General features: G+C 48.8%; 1 protein-coding gene across 2 annotated transcripts in view; it reads left to right on the top strand.

Moving 5' to 3' along the window:
- The first annotated feature begins 9,542 nt into the window (after window positions 1–9,542).
- The window catches only part of bcor (BCL6 corepressor), a 34,270-nt gene continuing 24,014 nt past the window's right edge, over window positions 9,543–19,798 (top strand). Inside the window, exons 1-2 of one of the 2 annotated variants that reach the window (XM_047600593.1) lie at window positions 9,543–10,932; window positions 19,643–19,724. In XM_047600593.1, the coding sequence (XP_047456549.1) occupies window positions 19,722–19,724 (3 nt within the window). In that variant the 5' untranslated portion in view covers window positions 9,543–10,932; window positions 19,643–19,721. The remainder of the gene's footprint in view (window positions 10,933–19,642; window positions 19,725–19,798) is intronic. The other variant, XM_047600594.1, reaches the window with a different exon arrangement.

Below are 19,798 nucleotides of genomic sequence, written 5' to 3'. Positions count from 1 at the left end.
TCATAACAAGGTGTGCCTTTAGCATTCGCAGCAATTACCTTTTCACTTCTCTGCAGGAGATGAGTTGAAAAGCAGGCCTTTAAAAGCACCCCGTGTGTCAGATGTAAAAGCATCTAGATCTACCCCGAGATTGATCCCGGTACTAAACAGTTTTCCTGCCAATAAACGGGGGGTGGGGGTGGGGTGGGTGGGTGTACAGTAGAAATACAGAAAGGGTGGGATGACTCGGTGGGGAAAATAAGTCCCGAGGCACCAGTGTCTCCTTCCTCAGACAGTATTTATTTTATGGCCGTCTCTTTACATGTGACATTCTTCAAAGGGTTTGTTTTTGTAATTTTTATGAAATACTACACTTGTTTGCTATACTGTATTTATATCAGATCGATGTACTGTAAATATTTAAGTGTACACTTTATTTTTGTACGTGCCTTGGACCGGAGTGTGAAGAAAACGCTTCTCCTCGGTCCAAACCTGCTGCTCTCATGTGACAGTCGGGCTCAGCCCCATTCAACACACCACAGAGCCTCGCGAACAACTAAGATGCTCCTAGTTAGACGAACACACACACACACGCAGACTTGTTGAGTGCTGCTCGGAAAGTATTACACACGTGGCACCCACGGTGTAGACGTCGACGGTTCATAATCTCACGGCTGTTTGTCGTCCACTGTGAGGGGACGTGCGTGTGTGAGGGTAATGGAGTCACTTTATTTTCAGCTGGAGTCCATTTAGTTTTTTTCGACACCTATGTGGTGTCATTGTCGTCGGTGTGCTCCGTCGACTTCCTCTCTGACAGGTTGAACTAATGAACCCACACTTGGCCTTTTCTAGCCTCTAGTTTTTTTATTTTTTTTTTTTTTTTAAACTTTCCTCCCTGAGCGTCAGTGACACCAGAGTGCAACTTCAGTTTGCACTTCACAGAGTCCCGCCACAGTACGCGACACGCTCGCGCCGTGCGCCCAACCCCCTTGCACCTTCTTTTGGCACTGTTGCTGGTTTTACTTGGCTGTGCACTCCATCAAATAAATGAGCAGAAGAGACATTTCATAACAAAGCTGAGACTGGGCGTGTTTATTTCATTTTCACATTGATGCCATCCCTCATTCGACTTTGTCGAGCCTTGGCTCCTGAGAAGTGTTTCCCGGTTTATGTGCATGTGTGTGTGTGTGTGCGTGTTTACGAATGTGCCTTTAGACATCCTTCAGACCATAGCTGCTTAAATAATGGATATTAATTATTGGTCGGACCCTGCTAGCCCCCTGCCTGTCTCCAAATATGGTTAACCGGATTTTGATTAATGGAATATGCGCGGCATGTCCTCCAGAAAACCAGACTTCTTCCTCCGCACACACACACACACGCACACACACAGCTCTCCCACAGACGCTTGAGCGTTTCAAGCCCCGCACCCCCTTCATATAAAGATCCCGTGAAATAAGCGAATCTCGCTGTCACGCAAGAAGAATTATTATTCCCCCCTCATATCGTCGCATGCGCCGTAATTGGATACAATTTAACACCCGCGGCCCACGGGCATGTCGGCAGGCGCACTGCCTACTATTAGCTCGCCTCGCCTCGCCTCGCCACCCTATCATTTGTCAGATCTGTGTTTGTGTGCCTCTGGTGCTTGTGTGTGTGTGTGTGTGTGTCTGTGTGTGTGTGTGTGTGTGTGTGTCTGAGCGTGTGCATGTGGCTCGAGAAACTGGAGCCATTGTTGGAGTCCGGCCATGACCTAGCTGTGACGCACAGAAACGGAGAGAGAGGAGAAGTGGAGAGAGGGGAGAGGCGACAGCGCAGCAGCAGCAGCCAGACGCTGAAAAACAAGCCGGAGCTCCGTCACCTCGGAGCCAGAGAGAAAGAGAGAGAAAGAGAGAGAGAGAGAAAGAGAGAGAGAGAGAGAGCGAGCGAGCGAGGGAGGCCTGATGGGTGTTTGTGTGGCTGCTCCTCCGCTTCTCTGCGCAGCTTCCACCGGGAGCCCCGTCTGCTGTTTATTAGAGCCCCGGCTGTATTTACAGGCGTGGGTGTGGGGTTAGGGTATAACCCCTCCTAAACCCAGCTCACCCGCTGCTTACGGGGGAAAAAAAATAAGGCTGGAGGAGGTTAATGGGGCGATTACAGCTTGCCAGGCTGTCGTCTTGAAAATAAAATGAAAAGTTGCCGCTCAGCCCCCCCTTTACATCAGAATTTCAAATTTGCTATATAGGACCAAAACGTGATTATCAGATTTTCTAAAAGAAACCTGAAAAACACTTGAGTAATAACACTTATTTTTTTTAGATTAATGCACATTTTCTGCAGGGCTCTAACCGTGTAGGATTACCTCAACATATGCTCCACTGCCCTTGAACCGACGCCTTCTTTTGGGCAACGGTGAAGCTCTAAACTTGTTTGTTAGATATATTTGTTCTGGTCGTACCCTATGATTTTCTGACCATAACAAAAACACGGAATATGCTATCACGAGAGATATCCTGTAATTACTTCTGTGGTTCTCTTGGGGCCCATTTCTTTTGAAGATAACAGGGGAGGCTGACTGAACAGAAGTCCCCACTCCAGAACCAAACCATTCATTTGGTACAGGTGACGGACTGGTTACCTGTTAAACCGCGTACCCAACCTCTTTACCAGCGTGAGACGGGATTGGCTCCAGCCACCTGCGACCCTCCACGGAAACATCAGACCTAGGCAAAAGCAGCCAAACCAGTAAACCGGGCTACCTCGTCAAAAACCTCCCTCAGATGTCAGCGATGCACCGTAAATACCAAACATGGGTCTGTAGAAAATTCAAGTTTTCACAGCTCAACATATATATAATGCATAGGCCATATAATGTGTGGTAGTTGTTCTATTAGCAAATCTTGTTAAACATCTAAATGCACAGATGCCATATTCTTATCCAATCTATCTGCCAATTTGGACCAATTCTGGCACATATGTGACTCCCGGTCCATGTTCCCAAATTATTATACATACTCTACAAATGTTTGTTATTTTATGTGATATTCAGCCATTAACTTCCATTCAGGTTCATCATTTAAGAAACAATGAAATGATCAAATCTCCTGGCCGACCTAAGCTCATTTTTGACAATAGCCACCAACCAAACTTGACACAATTAAACAAATAAAGAAATAAACTAATTCCTCATTCTATTTTGGTTCATCAGTCTAACCATTGAGGTTTTTTTTCCCTATGACGAATCTCCATGTGTTCATTCTTTCCTTTCAGTAAACGCCAAACTGGTGACATGGTCAGTCACGGTTACCCAAAGCTATCTTACTAATCAGTTGGCCAATGTATGCGGTCCGACGTTCCCCCGCCTTCCCTGAAAACGTTTACCATGCGTGAGGCCGTGGAACACCTCGCTAAATAATCGATCCCAGCCCGCTCCGGTTACTGTGCGCACGCCTTCCATGTGCCGCCGCTCTGATTAGCCTACGGTGTGAGTCGTGTTTTGCAAATATTCTGCGCAAATATCTGGATAAGCTGCGAAAAAAACAACACGTGTACACGTGTGTAATTGCGCAATAACCCACCCCCCACCCCCACTAATTTCCAGAAATGTCACTAAGGACGTCGTTGGCTGTGACCCTGTCTATATTTGTAGCTATCACGCGAGAATCGTGTGTTAAATGTCCCCATTTCCCGGCGCACTGCCTCTTTCAGCTCGGCTGCTGCTGCTGCTGCTGCCTGAGCAGAGAGCAGCAGCAGCAGCAGCAACAGCGAGCGGCGCTTCAAGCGCTGCGGTCCAGCCCCGAAAGAGTTAAATTAATCTCTTTCTCTACCCTCGCGCTCTCTCTCTCTCTCGCTCAGCACACACACATACACACACACACACACACACACAGGCTGCCACCGCCCCAGATAACAGAGGGGCGCCTCTCCCCAGCCAGCCAGCCTCCGCTAATCGCAGTGGCAGGAGGGGGGAGTGGAGTGCCGGCGGCCTCTCACAGCGCTGGGCTTTTTATTGACGCTGCCTGCCTGTGTGTGTGTGTGTCATCGCAGTGTGTCTGTGCGTGCGCAAGGCTGTGCGCGCTTGTGGGTGCGTGTCGGAGCTATAAAGAAGTGTGTGTGCGTTTCCCTCTGTGTGTCTCGCGTGTGTCTATGTGTGGGTGCGTGAGAGAGAGAGCGAGTGTGTGCGTCCGTCTCTGTGTGTGTGTCTGTGTGTGTGTGTGTGTGAGAGAGAGAGCGTAGCGAGAGCCTGCGCGTCTATGTGTGTGCGCTCCCCGCCAGCAGCGGAAAGCAGGGAGAGGCGGGGAACTGGGAGGGTGGGTGGCGAGGTTATGAGCGGAACTCGACAGAGGCCGACAGACGAGAGAGAAGGAGGGGAGGATGAGGGAAGGGGGGGAGGAGAAGGGGGGAGCGGGGGATCTTTCTTGTGCTGCGCTGAGAGCCGCCACCGCTTCTCCTTCCTCTCAGATAAGGTTCGTTTGAAGGTTTTCATCTTTATTCTCTTAAAAAAAAAAAAAAAAAAAAAAAAAATGACGCGTCTGCTCAGCGCGTCTGCCCGCGCGTTTGGAAAGGGATCACCGCCGTTTGTGATCCCCCAAGGTCGGAATAAGACAAGTGTGACTGATCGCATTGGTTATTTTATGTCACGCACCGACTGATTGATTGCATCGATGAATTTAGCTGCCTATTGATTAGGGCTTAATCTATAGGTTCATGTCTCTCAGTGCTCCAATTATTGGATTCTCCCTCTCCCTCTCTCGCTCTCTTACGAGCAGCAGTGTTTGGCTCGGAGCCACGCTCGCCCTGCCGCGCCAGGCTGTAATTATCCCCGGTGAGGCCGCGCTAACGCAGCGTGGCGCGCCTGTGGGGAACCGGTTAGCCCTACAACACCGGTGGGGGGTGTTGCGGGGGGAGGGGGAGGCGGCGCGTGCGTGGGCGCGTGCTCGCGCGCGTGTGCGTGGGACCGTGCGCGACGGGGAGAGAGTTGTGCTGTGTTGTTATTTCGGTAGCCTGTGTCGGTGCAATTTCAAGTCCTTGCATGAACCGGAGCTTTGGATTATAGATTAGACAATTGATTTAAAACAGTCGCAGAAAGTCACCATTGATTATCATAAATACACAATGAGATCGCATTAGTTTTTAAGGTGAACAAACAATAATCAGGGAGGTTAAATGTGTGTGCGCTGAGTTTTTTTTTCTTTCTTTCTTTCTTTTTTTTTTTGCGTGTGAGTTTGTGTGTGTTGCAAGCATAGATCTATTGACTGTACACGTGCACATGCCCGAGCTTGTGTGTGCTCGAAAGTGTTCAGGCAAGTTTCTGTGTGTGAGTTGCAGTAAGCGATCCATAACGATCTGCAGGTGGATTGTGCTGATTAGTACCGGCTGCTGTGGACTGAGCTGCGTGCAAAGAGCTTCCTGAAATCTGAGCCTGCCGACTGAGTGTGTGTGTGCGTGTGTGTGTGTGCGTTGCGCTCACTCGTGTGTTTGGCATTCAGCCCTTTCGGATATGTGTGTCAGGACTGTGCGGCTTTGTATGCGTGTGTCTCTCTAGTGAGGCATGTGTATATGTGACAAAAACATGCGCCGAAGGTGCGCGTGTTGCTGTGAAGTCGCCGTGCAAATGTGTGCGTGTTCCTCAGGGCGCTGCTTCAGTTTCTGATTGCGGCAGCAGATGGCTGGATCGCTGTGACCTCCCAGGGTGCGGCACTTTCTACCCCAGGATGCATCCCTGTGTGTGTGTTTATGTGTGTGTGTGTGTGCGCGCGTGCGCGCGCGTATGCGTTCACGCTGTTTTGGTTTTTACAAGAGACGCACACCTATGCGCGAATCCCTGACGAGACATAAAATGACACTAATCGGATGCGATCGCAGTTTTGTGCGTGTTTTCCCGTCACCGTTATCCCGTCTGAGCGCCCTCAAAGGCACATGCTGTTCCTCGGGCTGGCTTTTCGAACCACAAAGTTCACACACAGCCATAAAAACGCAGCCATAAAAAGCCGTGCACTCGCTTTCCAGACCTGTTTTTGTCTTTCTCCCTCAGACTCCCCAGCAAAGGTGTTCCCTTTTTTTCCGAAGCCATGGCTGTGTGTTTTTGTGTTGAGCTCCCAGAAATTTGGTTTGCCCTGCGGTTTCTCAGAGCAATATTCATCCTAATCCAGTTTTCTAGTGAGTGATGGAGAGAGCCGCTTGCCTTCAACGCCCTCTGAGTCAGAGCTGGAGGGAGGAAATGAGGAAAGACTGCGTGTGTGTTGTGACTTCTGTGTTTCCAACACCACTCTGACCTGATTACAGGTGCGTGTGATATCAGCATGATTCTGTTTTAACTCCTGGTGTGTAATTTTCAGCATTTAAGAATTATCTCCCCAAGAGTCTTCTTGGGGACTGTATTAAATAAAGCAGGGCCATCGGGAGACAAAAATCTGATTTGGACTGCGGTGCATTTAAAAACCTCCCCGCTGACACTTCTGAAAAGTGGCACAGGAAATCTCTTTATAGGCCAGCATTTACTCTAACAGTGCAAACAGATCGTTTCAAGAGAGACTAACGGGGTTGCCATGTTGGATCCTACCTGCTAAAATCTGGGCAGCAGCAGTAAAAGGGGACATATGGTGCAATGGGGGTTGAGCGTGACTCACTGCCAAGGCTAAAGGTGGTATACAACCTGGGGAAATACAGTAAGGGTTGGCATATTTTTGCAGACGAAAAAAAAAGGGAACCAAAAGAAGCGCTGGTTGCGGAGAGCAACAGTTTGCTGGTAGCATGAGGGCACATTGTTGCATGCCAGTTGCCACGACCCGGCTTGAGTCCCACAGCACAAAGCGAAGACAGACAAAGAGGGATTTTTTTTTTTTTTTTGAGATCTCACGAGCTCGTGCAGCAAAAAGTGATACCAGGTTTTACCCACAGTTGGGCAAAACCTGCACCGGTCTGCACTACTTGGGGGTTTGGGTAGTTGGCACAGAAATCTGCAAGTGGCGTGAGGGTGACAGACCCGACCCGACCTCAGTCGGAGTCATTCAAACTTGTTTGATTTTTTTTTTTTTCTCCTTTTTGCGAGCCAAGTCTGGACCCAATCAGGTGGTGTGAACTGATTACCAACCCAACTGCAAACACGTGTTGCCAACAGTCAATGGAAAAGAAAAGAGAGAGAGAGAGAGACACGAGAAATGGCGTCAGAAGACGAACTGGGAGAGTGATGAAAAAGTTGTGGCAGGAGCGCGAGTGCCTGTGTAATGTTTGCATACCACAACTGTTGGTCTAGCGACAGTTTGCATAAAAATGTGCTGCGTTCAGTTGACGCCAGTCGGTTTGACAAATCGTGCAGTCTGTGATTCCTCATCAGGTGCAGTTGTTAAGGGTTCTCGTGTAAAAAAAAAATCTGCTGGAGCCGGTCTGTTAGTGAGCACTCCTAGTCTTTTCAAAAATCCGTAAAGCCTGCGGAAGTTGTGCAGTGTGTCCGCGGCTTTAGAGCCTTTCCATCCATCCCCTTTTAACCACACCTCCTGCTCTGGCTGATTTGTACAATTAAGCTCATGAACCACCCAAAGACACTTGTGGATGTGCAGGGAGGCGAAAAGGAATCCTCCAGGAGCCCTGAACACAAGAAGTCCCTCTGCAATCATGGCAGATCTTCTAGCATATGCAAAAATAGATGCACCTTTACGTGCTCAGAAGGCGGCGAAACAAACATTAAGTTACCACAGGCACCAGCAGTGACAACACATAAGATATGGTTCACACCGAAGGGAGCTGTTTACTTATTTTCTCGTGATCAAGAACTCCCCCCTTGCTAAATTTGACAGACTAAAAAGGGGATGCAAAAGTAAAATGTAACGAGTCAGACCTGCCCACGTTCATCCCGCTTCTCCATGGTCCAGCACAGGCGCCCTCACCCATCTACACCGCGCTATGGTACCTTTGTATCAGAACCAGCATCAACTATTTCAGCAGACGCAGCAGCGTCTTGGATTGGACCACACCGACCAGTTTTCCATTCACTTCTTTCCCTTCCTTGAACCACTTGGATGGGTACTGACCACTGTAGACCGAGATCTCCGCGCCGGAGCTGCTGACGTCTATCCATCACAATTTGCACCCTGTCAAAGTCCCTCATATCCGTCCACTTGTCCAGTTGCCCTGCTCCTAACATCGGTGTTGTGGAGAAATTGTTCGCTGGTTGCCTAATATATCCCACCCACAGACTGCTGCTGTGAAAATGAGATCATCAGTCATACTGTTATGGCTCATCAGTGTGTTTTGCCTTTTAATTAAGCCGCAGTCTTTCGGTTGAAGTCGTGGTGTAGCATAGATAAGAGATTAGTGTTGGACTATTTCTTTTTTTTTATTGTTGTTTTTGTCTTTTTCTTTTCAGGAGCCCTAAGTTTGAACCCCTGCTGCCTCGGCGCACGTGCATCCTTCAAACGAACTTCGGCGCTGCGCTTTTTTTTTTCTTTTCTTTTCTTTCTTTTTTTTTTTGACGCAAATTGATTCTGAATGAAGCCGTACTCCGTCAGGTAACAGCGTGGAGTCATATCTCTTTCAAAACGGGGCACAGGAAAGTATGCAACTAAATGGTGTGTCTGGTTGTATCATATGCGGTCATAAAGAGGAAGGAACTGATCAGAGGGTTACCCAGCTGAGACTCGGCGGAGTAACCAGAGTGAGTCTGTCCCACTTCCAGCCAGATGTTGGCTGAGATGCCTAATTTTATAGTTCCAGAGAGGAGGAGTGAGACGTGATTAAACCATTTTCCTATTGATTAAACATTTCAGCGTGAATGGAAACAATCTGGCGACTCCATTGTGCATGAAAATGTTTTCACACAAACACTGCTTTCAGATTGTTAAGTGTGAACGTAATCGTCTCGTGGTTTAGCAGCTGTGGCGGTAGTGGGCAACCATCAGTCACGAAAGGTGGGGTTAAATCTCCTATTAAAGTCTGAAGAAAACTTTTCGAATCACTTGTCGCAGAAACCCGCGTGCACGATGGAGTTTCTGGGGATCTGTCCAAGAGGAAGGAGAAGGATACGTTTTTGGCCCGACCCCGTATGAATGCATTCAGTCTCGTCCTCTCGCAGATAAAGGAAGCCCTTCTCTCACATCCTTGAGCCTCTGACTTCAAACCTTTGAACAATATGGCCTTCGAGATGAGTTTGGATTTAAACGTGTCCATATGTGAGTGTTCTTTGCGCGCTGTGTTTGTTTGTGTATGACCGTCTGGTTTGACTCCTACTTTGAACAGCTGTGGCAAACGCAGCCAGACCCTCCTTTGCCAAGTCTCCCTCTTTTTATACTCCTACTCTGCTTCTTTCTCTGTCTGTCTGTCTGTCTGTCTGCTGGCCTTTCTCTCTCCACGTCCGCCCTTCCCTCTGTGTCTCCTGCACACATGCGGGCACGTGATGCGCACACCTCAGGCTTCATATTCATAGCCCCCTCCTCCTCCCTCTCCTCCTCCTCCTCCTCCTCCTTTACTTGACATGGGAGCCTTAACAGATGTGCCCCGGCCTTGAGCTTCCTCCCCCTCTCTTTCTCTCGGTCCCTCCGCTGCCTTGTGCGCCACACATTTACCTTCTCTTTAGGTAAGAGGAAGGGACGTATGTACCGTTCGGGTGTAAATTGTGATTTAAAAATGTGACAAATATTAAAAATATGGACAAAATAAGAAAACAAAGAAAACATTTTAGGGGTGGCGGACGAGTATCCACTGGACTATCCAGGGCTAGATGTATATCGTCTCTTATTTATTTATTTATTTTTTAATTTTATTTATAGGCCTACATACATATATACAAAGTATATGCGTCTCGTCTATACAGTTATAACTAAAACGCTTCATTTGATATAAAAATGTAAACTATATAATGGCCCTCTAATCTTTCTTTCTTTCTTTCTTTCTTTCTTTCTTTCTTTCTTTCTTTCTATCTATCTATCTATCTATCTATCTATCTATCTATCTATCTATCTATCTATCTATCTATCTATCTATCTATCTATCTAAAACCTCCTCTATTCCTGTTTTGGAGTTTCAGCGGAGCTCGTGTGTGTGTGTGTGTGTGTGTGTGTGCGCTCGTGTGCTTTTGTGTGTCTCCGAATGTGCGTGCGCGCGCAGCCAGTGCCGTGCGCTGGAGGCTTATGGTAATTGCGGTCTCCCGACTGGCCTTCTGGGTAGAGTCTGCGCGAGTGGGAGTGGAGCGAGTCGCTCGGTCTCGGCAGCGTTCATCCATTCTGTGCGGCACTCCCCGTACAGCTCCGTGCGTCCTCGGTGCGAACCGAGGGCTCCGACCGGAGTGTTGTCTGCGATTCTCGAAGAAAAACGCGGGACGAACGGCTTCACGGAATAACCTTCAGCGAACCTCCCGAGACACGGATTCCGCTGTCGGAGAGGACATGGAGTGACGGAGAAGCGGGAGAAAGGGGCTTTTTTCCGAGGACGGCGTGCTCCGCTGAAACCCAACATGGCGCTGCTGCGAGGTACGGCCGAGCTGAATTAATTTCTCCGCGAATCCGCCGACCTCGCCACCTGTATCCTTTGGGGGCCCGGGCCATACGGCACGTTGCTCTCAAACTAAAAAGGACCTTAGCGGATTTTCTTTGTGGATTTCTCTCAGTCCTTTTTTTCTCTCTCAGCGCAGGATCTTTTTTTGTTGCTTTCCGAAAACCCAAGTGACATTTTCAGCTGCAAAAAAGTCCGTTTGAAATAGAGAGCAAGGGATGAGAGTTTCCCATAGACAATAGAATAAAGACTGAGAACGTTAAATGTGACACTTTTTTTTGTTTCGTGACAAGTGGATAACCTGTTAGACACTTTTAGTTTTTTTTTTTTTTCCTGTGGCCGGGATCGCCTGTCTCCAGCAGACAGGACCGTAACCGGGCTGGTCTACGTACGCACGGATCGCTGCCCTCCTAGTTAACTTGACAAAATAAGAAAAAGACGTGAGTCGGAGCGCTCGGACCGCGACGGGAACTTGCACCAATTAACCAGGTGAGGCAATCAGTGAAAATCGGAATGTATTTTCGCTATCATGTGTCTGTGGCGATGAGAAATCCCCCTGCGTGAGAGGGACAGAAAATGTGCTGCGCTCCGTTTCTTTAATAGTAGTGTAACGGTAAAGATGCTTCCAGTGAGATCCAGTGTTTTCGTGTGGAGTGTTTCTGATCAAAAACAGTCTCCTTGTGCGCGCCGATCCAGACCCGATAGTCCGGTGTTGTTGTGCGCAGAGACTGGGAGAGGATCGGCCACTTCTAAGAATAGCGCATAGGGTGGTCTTTGTGCGGTTCGGCGGGGCAGTGGCATGTGGTTGATAAATAACACTCGCGCACACACACACACTCTCACACAATGATCCGACCGTGAGTTTGGCCTTTTAACAACTGTCCTTTCAACCGGACGGAGGTGAGAAGGACGTCCCAGAGATGAGCGAACTTGAAAGTGGCGCCGATCTCGACGGTGAATTTTCAGGCTTTTCGCACCCCGTTGTGTGACGAAGAGTGTGAGCGCCTGTGGGGCGATGGATGGCGGAGGCAGCCAGTGTGTGTGCCCGCGTGCACGTGCGCGCACACGGAGCTTCTGCGCTAAACAAGGTTACGGAATCCAGCCTCGCCCTGCCAAAGGCAAGCGAGAGCCGTGCTCCGTTTCTACACAGTTCAGTTCAGTTGGAGGGCATCCCCGCGGTGTGTGCGTATTGACAGCTGAGTGTGTGTGCGTGTATTTGTGGGGGAGGAAAGGGGGGGGGGGTGCTTTGTTTGGACAGAGTGGACGTTGATCAGTCTTCTCATCTGTCCACGGGATAGTGTTGGGGAAAGGTGTGGGGGCGGTTGAGGAGGGGAGGGGGGGTGGAGACGGGACACGAGACTGCACCGCTCACCTTCCTGTCTAGTTGATGGAAACCGCTTTGGCATTGTGCCATCTCCTCTCTCCCCCTTTCTCCCCCCCCCCCCCCCCCACCTCCCCCCCTCTCTCCCTCTACAGGCACACACACCGTGTCTTGCAGGTGTTCTCTTCTCGGATATGACTTTGCGCTGCAGAATGTTGTCATCCACTCTTGCACGCAGTCTTGTTGTGCGTTTTTTTTTTTTTTTTTTTTTTTGCATTGCAGGAATAGTCTTTGCGCACGGAGGATCGATGTATCGCGCCTGTTAGGACTCCCGTCTCCCGGAGCTCCGATGCGCTGCGCTCTTGTAAGGAAATAGCCTCACGCACGATTCATCCTTTAATTGGAAATAATTTAAAGGGCTCTCTTACAATAGAAAAAAATCTCCTTATTTTAGCGAGCCTCGTTTTGACTCGCTTTCAACCCGAAATACTAATTTCTACTTCACCATAAAACCACGGCTTTAAAATATTTATTCGACTTCTTAAGTCACCCCTTCTGCACCGTTGTGCGTGACAGAAATCACTATGAACCACTCCTTCTAAAGTTGCTGCTTAATTGAAATAAGTGCTGCAAGGCATGTTGGACGTGTTCCAAAAGGAACCGTCTGACTGTTCTTTAACGCTCCTCTGCGGGCTACATAATGTGCGATTCTCATTGAGCAAATCAGCACTTAACCGATGTATTTGTTTCCCAAAAAGGACCACAGTTCTTCGTGACTCGAGAACGGAACGAATGTGGCTACGTCCTCTTCCCGTGCCGCCCTGCCTGCTGCCTGTCCGGGAGCCGCACGGGCACTAATTAGGGGACGCTCTCTTAGGACGATCGATGTGCCTCATATTGGCTGGCTCCAGCTCATTGACGAGCTTAGTGAGGGAAGGAGCTACTAAAAGACCACTTCAGCCCCCGGCAGCCAATCCTGCGCAGGATAGGCGGTAAAAGAATCGCTCATAACGCAAACGTCTGCTCGGGAGGTTGGGGGAGCAGGACCTCGTGTTGGGACCTTTCGAGGGAACAGAGCAGGGATTAACTGGTGGGGGGTGGAGGCTACTTGAGCGCGCTTTGATGCAGAATAAAACCTTTGCTGTATTACAATGAAGCGCCGGTCTTAATTGGTATGGAAAGGTAAAAGGACACCTGGAATGATTTGAACTTTAAAATTGATCTTTTAAAGGATATTTGGAGACGCGGGAATTATCTGAAGATTAAGGACAGCGATTCAAAAGAACGCAGCTAATCACTCACCTAACAACGTGCTGTTTGGCTGCAGCGATTCCGTTTGTTTTACTCGAAATAAAGAAACCCAGACTTCACATATGATCTCAGCTTTAATCCTTTTTTTGTGAATCTTTTTGTGCCACGGTCCGTTTGCTTGATGTTGTAAACCACAAACTTTGATGACTACTAAGCGTCTTGCTCTCTCTAATGGTCTGTTTCGTCAGTGGCACGCCTTGCGGAAGCCCGAAAACAAATACTCCACATTTTGTGTGGGCCGGGGTTTATTTATAGTGTGCCCCGTCGGACCGTTTTGCGCATCATTTTTCCGCCGTGCGCTGTGAAGTCTGCGTTGGACTGATCTGTTTTCCAGGTGCTGGAACACAGAAGGGGGAGGGCTGCTTACCATAGATTTGACATACTGTTTTCCCCTCTCTCTCGCTCCTTTCACGGGAGAGGACTTCACACTTCTTCCACAAACAGTATTTTATGGCCCGGGCCCATTAGCCGTAGTTGTTAAAATGTTCAATTCAGCGGGGCCCCAGGCGGAATGGGATTTCATTTTGGTGCTGATTTTATTCCGTAGAATTATTTGCTAAAGTGCGAAAAATGTTTTTCTAATCGCATTCACCTCCATCAACGGAGCGACGGGGTTTTAAATCATCGGAGGTAGATTTAATTAAAAGCGTGGATGTTTCACAGACATCGGAGGGGTCATATTTCTGCTGCCGTCTGCGGATGCGTGCGCGCTTGTGACCAAAGTTTACCTGAAGACAGCCTAACCCGGGCCCGCTGGAGCTCATATTGTCATGCTGATTGATGTGTGGCAGTGAATGTGTCAGCGTGGTGCTCCGTAAGGGCGGCCGAGGCGATCCGCTGCGTTTAAGAGAAAAGAGGCAACCACACCGCCTCCATTTTAAACCCATTAACCTCCTGTTTGTCCCTTTTTTTCTAATCTGGAATCAATAGGGACCACGCGAGGGGTATTACTCAGAGGGAGACCGTGTCGATACAATCACGGGGCCACTTTTGCTTATCAGACGTAATGTGTTTAGAAATAGTGGGGTAAAATTCGTCAAAAGAAATGTTCCATGTTCTGTTTTATAAGCAGACGCGGGCGCGGGGGCTTTTCTTTTTTTTCTCTCTTTCTTTTTTTTTCCTTTTTGTTGTCGCGCTTGTTTTTTTCTCCTTTTTTTTTGTCTCTCACTCACGCCTGGATATAAAACAACAGACTCGTCGCTGCCGGCGCTGCGCTCCTCGCTGCTAGTGCGAGAGGCGTGTGAACAAAAGCGGAGGCACGGCGGCAGAGAGACGAGGAGGGATCGGTTTTCCAGGCGCTGCGCAGCTCCCGGAGGAGACGTCACGGTTTGATTGAAGCTATGCTCCGTGCTGGCCTCCCGGGACCTCGCGATGAAACGGGAGAGCCCCCCCTCCTTCCTCCTCCTCCTCCTCCTTTTCCCTCCCCCTTCTTCCACCCTCTCTCCACCCGCCTCCCTCTCTCTCAGCGCTCCACAAAGCTTTTTGTTTCGACGAGGTCTGGAGCGCACGGGTCACTTCCCCGCAGAGATGTGTCGGCCCCCGGTGCTGACGGTCAGGACGGAGCCACATCACATTATTCTCTACTCCAGCAACTGTCTGGCATATTAAAACCGATGTTTCTGCGGCCGATTGCCCACGGATGTTAGTTTAAAGTCGTGGTTTCAGACGTCGCGTTTGTTAATAAGGAACGGGGAAAGGCAATATTTGGAAGGTGTTTCTGATAAATGTCAGGCGCGGCGTCTTAATGTGATACGAATACAGGGACTGTGATTAAATCTCACTATGATTGCGCTGACCCCTGCCTGGCCTATCGGAAGATTGATTTAACAGCAGAGTAGCGATGACACACCTCGCCTCCCTCCTCTGAGCCTCTGCAGGCACGGTCTTGATCAAGCCTCCTCGTTTGTTTTTAGACATCGGTGCCTCGGGCATCTCTGACGAAATCCCGCAGAGTCTTGGCAGCGCAGCGGGGGAATGGCGATACACCAGTAGCCTTCAAAGCAGGAATAGCTTATCTGCCGAATGGAACTTCTGAGTTCACGTTGGCTGCAAAGCTTCTGACCTCGAACTGGGAGTCCTCAGATAGGGTCCGCATCACCTAATATGTATATTTTGGTAAATAATTAATTAGTATTTGAAAGATTATTCCTCCGATGTGCGGGGATAAATCAACGCGTAATATAAAATATATACGCAGAGGTGTGAAAGATATCGCACTCTTATTATATCATTGTCGTCTTTACCAGTCATTGATCCTCTTCTCGTGTCCGAGTAACGCGCGGCGTAGGGTCAGTTTTTCATAAATAAAGTTTCTTTTAGTATTTTTTTTTTTTTTTTTTTTGCTGCGGGCCCTTGTAAAGGGGAATGAGTACTTTAGTGTCATGTGTTTTCCAACACATGAAAGCAATGCCCCCATTTCAGAAACGTCAAGAAACCTCCGGTAAAAACGGGCCCACTCGTGCATGCGCATCTCTATTACAATCGGGTCCTTTGGTGGCATAAAGGGCCATTTAGTCCCCATTTGGCCCGGGATGAATAGAGACAGTTCAGCAGCCGCCGCCCGGGCCCTATGACAGCACAGGGGGACTCACAATGTCCCCGTTGTTGACGGCCGTGCTGCCGAAGGGGGCAATTGAACCGTGCACCGACTTGCATGCGGCTGTGCAGCGGCCCGGGAGGCCGCAGGGGCCCCTTGTTTACAACTCGGTCGCTAATAATGTGACAGCTGAAGAGACGCCGCCATCTCCTTCCAGCTCTGCGCTCCACCGGCAGCGCGCTCCCTTCCCTCCGTGTCTCTCGACAGCGTTTATCTCCTCCATCTCTCCCTCAGTGCCCCTCTGCTCGCTCCGCTACAGCTCTGTTAAATCCGAAACCGCGATGAGAAACAGCATGTCAGCTTTCCGTAGACTGCACCGAGTCTACGTTCAGATGATCAATTGGACCATTTGGCACGCGGCGGCCTGATAATCAATAACAATTAAAATTGGGCTGGCGCTCTCTTCCTAGCTTTTTTTCTCATTACGACGCCGGCTGTTAATGGTGGTGAGATTGTGGCCTGAGGCGGCGCAGGCTACTTAGTGGCCGGGGTCCACGTCCTCCGTGCGTTTTCTCAGATTTGTTCCCACTGATTTCTACTTTGTTCACCGGCGGCGTGCGCAAAATTCCTTTAGTTTTGGGACATACACACGGTGGTGTGTGTGTGTGTGTTGGGGGGTGTACACGAGTGTGTGAGTGTGCGTGAGTGCGCGCGCGCGCCCGCATTTAATCCGTGTTTATCCCCACCCCACCCCCGTTGCTGCGGAGATTATCCTGCGTCACACTGCATTTTTTTAGAGCTGATCGGAGCTCTGCGCTTCAGAGAGCCTGGCAAAGCTCCAGGGACAAAGAGCGAGAGGGCGCCTATACACTCCGGTTATACGGAAGACCTAAATTCCCGGTTTCTCGCTATTCCAGCGAACTTAAAACGGGGCGATCAGACCAAGGAGACGGGACGCTGTCTGATCCTTAAATATATATATCTGCGTTTTAGTCTAGTTATCAACTTGCAAAGAGAGATGAGGCCGGTTATGGTGACACACACACACACTCACACAGACCTACGCAACATATTATTTTATGTGCGTAACCACTGCTGCGCTGCACAGGGAATAGAGGCCTCAGCCCTGGAGGAAATGATGAGCGGAGCCGGTGTTTGTTCTGGTGCGCACACCGCGGGTCACGGAGAGTTCAAGTCGCTGTCATCAGAAACAGGAAACAAAGGAAAAAAAGAAGGAGAAGCGAGTTTGTTGTTTTTTTTCCTCTCCCTCTACGTCTTTTATCAGTCTGTCCCTCTGCCCTTGTGCCTCTTTGGAGACAAAGCATGAATGCAGGGCTTAGACCAGGTTCCGCTAAAAAACACCCGGTGGTTTTCTGTTTAATGGTGCGAGTCCGGGCTGCGCTCCAGCGGTCTGGTTTATAAGCGCTGCACCGACCGCTGCGCTCCCCCCTTCCCCCTGCCTCCTGCCTGCTGCTGTTGCTGCCGCTGCTGCCGACCAGCGTGATGGATTGGACGGCCGTCGGGAGTTGTTTGTTGCGCAAACTATTCTTAGCAGCGGGGATGGGCGTCAACACTCTGCCTTTCCTCCTTTCCTATCTCCCGCCTCCCTCCTTCTCCGTCTTTCCACTCGCAGTATGATATTATGTCAGGATTTCTTCCCAGAAAATCCTCAGACACCATTTGGCTCCTAATGCGAGACTATTAGACATTTGATAGCCCATAGGCCTAACATCTTTACAATATGATGTAATGTGAAATGTAAAGTATTTTCTCTAAGGCGTCTAGAACGTACACGAATGTTTAAATGTTAAAATCAAAACATAAATGTGCACACACTTCCCTCACCTTTAGCGCTTTAATAATAATTAGAGACCACCAGGGTGACGATAAGACTAATGGAACCTTTTCTGGTGCATTTTGGCGCAGTTTAGTAGACGTTTTAGTGTGCGTGCCGCAGCATGCAAGTTTAATTCCCAGCGGTACATTCAGTTTGCGTCAGGTGATTGACCTTGGGCCCTGCAGTCCCCCATCTTGGCTCGACCTTTAATGGAGAAAACAGGTGCCATTTTGCAAATATTCGGCCATCGGCACGGCGTGAGTACGTTGCGAAGTAATAGTACAGTATTTCATAAGAAACCAGAGGGGCTTGAACAAATAATTACTTTCTAAGTTGTTTCTCAGATGTGTTTTTTACTTTCTTACGGGAGAAGCAACAGATGCATATTTCTGCCAAAGAGAAATATTTGACTGTTTCTGCGGTTGCGATGAAGCTGAACAGAAATGTCCATTAACGCATGAATATCTGGGTTTGAATGAGGCTTAATCCTTCGTTATCGTGTTCAGACTCATTGAGCACAGACCGTTTAGTGTGTGTCTGCGCGCGCGCGCGTGTGTGTACGTGAATATGTGAGAGACTTGACAGGAAACGGGAGTTATGTGATTTGTCAACGGCGTCTGTGCAAGTTGGTGAAACACACACACGTGGTCGTGCACACGCTCTGTTGCACTTTTTACGCACACACCGTTTCAGTTCCGTCAGTCGCGGATGTTGTTGAAGCAGGACTGGCCGCGGGGAGCTGTTGTAGAGGGGAGATAGGGGGGATGGGACGCAGAGAAGCCGTTGTCGAGGGGGCCCACGGCAGGCTGATTAATGTGCCCCGGGTCACGGCAATAAAAGTGGCGTGCCAGCGGCGCGGCAGCGAGGCGCAGAGGCGTTTCTCTTCAGTGATCGAGGAGCCGGGTTTCTTTGCTGCTCTCAGCACCGCAAAGCTTCACTTTTTCTATTTAAAGCCGCCTCTCTCTCTCTCTTTCTCTCTCTCACTCACCGTCTCCCGGCTCATTCCTCTACTAGCCCTCCAAACAGGGGCTGCCTTGGGGGAAAAAAGACCACTCCGAATTAAGTCAAATCCAAAAAAAAAAAAAAAAAAAAAAAAAATCTTTTAAATCAAATCTGCCACGTGGAGCAATATTTCCACATTTCCCCAGTGTCGTTGCGTCAGCTTTGAGAATTTTTGGAAAAGCCTCTTGATGTTAGGCAGACCACTCTTAGTGTTAAGATGCCACTTAACATGTCACAACTCTTAAATATCAGAGGATTATACACCAAGAGACAACAAAATGCAGATTTAGGCATGTTTCTTTCTCTTGTTTCATTTAAAGTCTGCCTAATGAGCACCTAGACGATAAGAGCACATAGTAATCGATTGTTGATTTAAATTTTTTTGTAAGTTATTGCAGAATTCCCTTAAAATTAAAATAACACCTTGTTAATACTGCCCTAGTGTATAGAAAATGTAAATATAAACATTTATGAATTAAGGTCTTTTAAAGTGATCTAGTTTACCCGCGTGATTTTTCTTAATATTCATACCCGTCCTTTTTTATATATTTTCCAGCCCAATCTATAGTTTTTGGGAAATTTTGTGTAGGTGTGTCCATTCTCCAGCACATTATAATTTTCTACGTGTGTTCCGCCGCGAGTATTTGTTGATCTGTGGCTCGGTGTTGGCGGGTGGTAAATGGTCTCCCACTGAAGTGGTCTGTGATGCATAATCTTCCCTCGCTCGGCTGGCTGAGGCAGCCGAGAGAGCAGGTCAGAGAGGGCACAGGAAAACCAGTGTGTGAGGAACGTGACTGAATGGACGCAGCCCCACAGTGCACGTCTAGCCCACAGGGTGGGCAGGTCGGGTGTTGAGGGGAGGGGGAATAGAATAGACGGATAGGGGGGTGTTGACAGAGGGGAGGGGAGCCCACACAGTGCTTTCATCTCCTGCGAGCACTTGAGCGGATGTGGCATTATGTTTTTTTTTTTTCGTTGGATTTTCACTTATATATGACACCCGTTCAGTCTTTTTCATTCAGATTTGCGCGCTCCACTAATGCAACGCTTATTTACCGTGATTTTTATTTTGCAACTTTCATAAGCTGCTTTTTTGGCAGCGCTGGCGCCACATATATGTGGTGTGGTGTCTGTCAGTGTGTATACGGCAGAGCCAAGGCACTGACTGCTAACTGTTTGCTCATCTCCGCAGGGCAACATCTGTTCGTGATGTCGATGCTGAGGCACAAACCAACCTGGAACTAAGACAAGGGAACCACATCACACAAAACATGGCAAGTGAATGCGCCCGTCTTTAGTGCTGATTATACTCATTTGTCACGACTCGTTTTTTTTAAGGGATTTGATT

Source organism: Mugil cephalus, chromosome 12 (assembly GCF_022458985.1).
Source record: "Mugil cephalus isolate CIBA_MC_2020 chromosome 12, CIBA_Mcephalus_1.1, whole genome shotgun sequence".
Lineage (NCBI taxonomy): Eukaryota > Metazoa > Chordata > Actinopteri > Mugiliformes > Mugilidae > Mugil > Mugil cephalus.
Note: the sequence above shows the minus strand (reverse complement) of the source record. Positions and strands in the feature narration are given on the sequence as shown.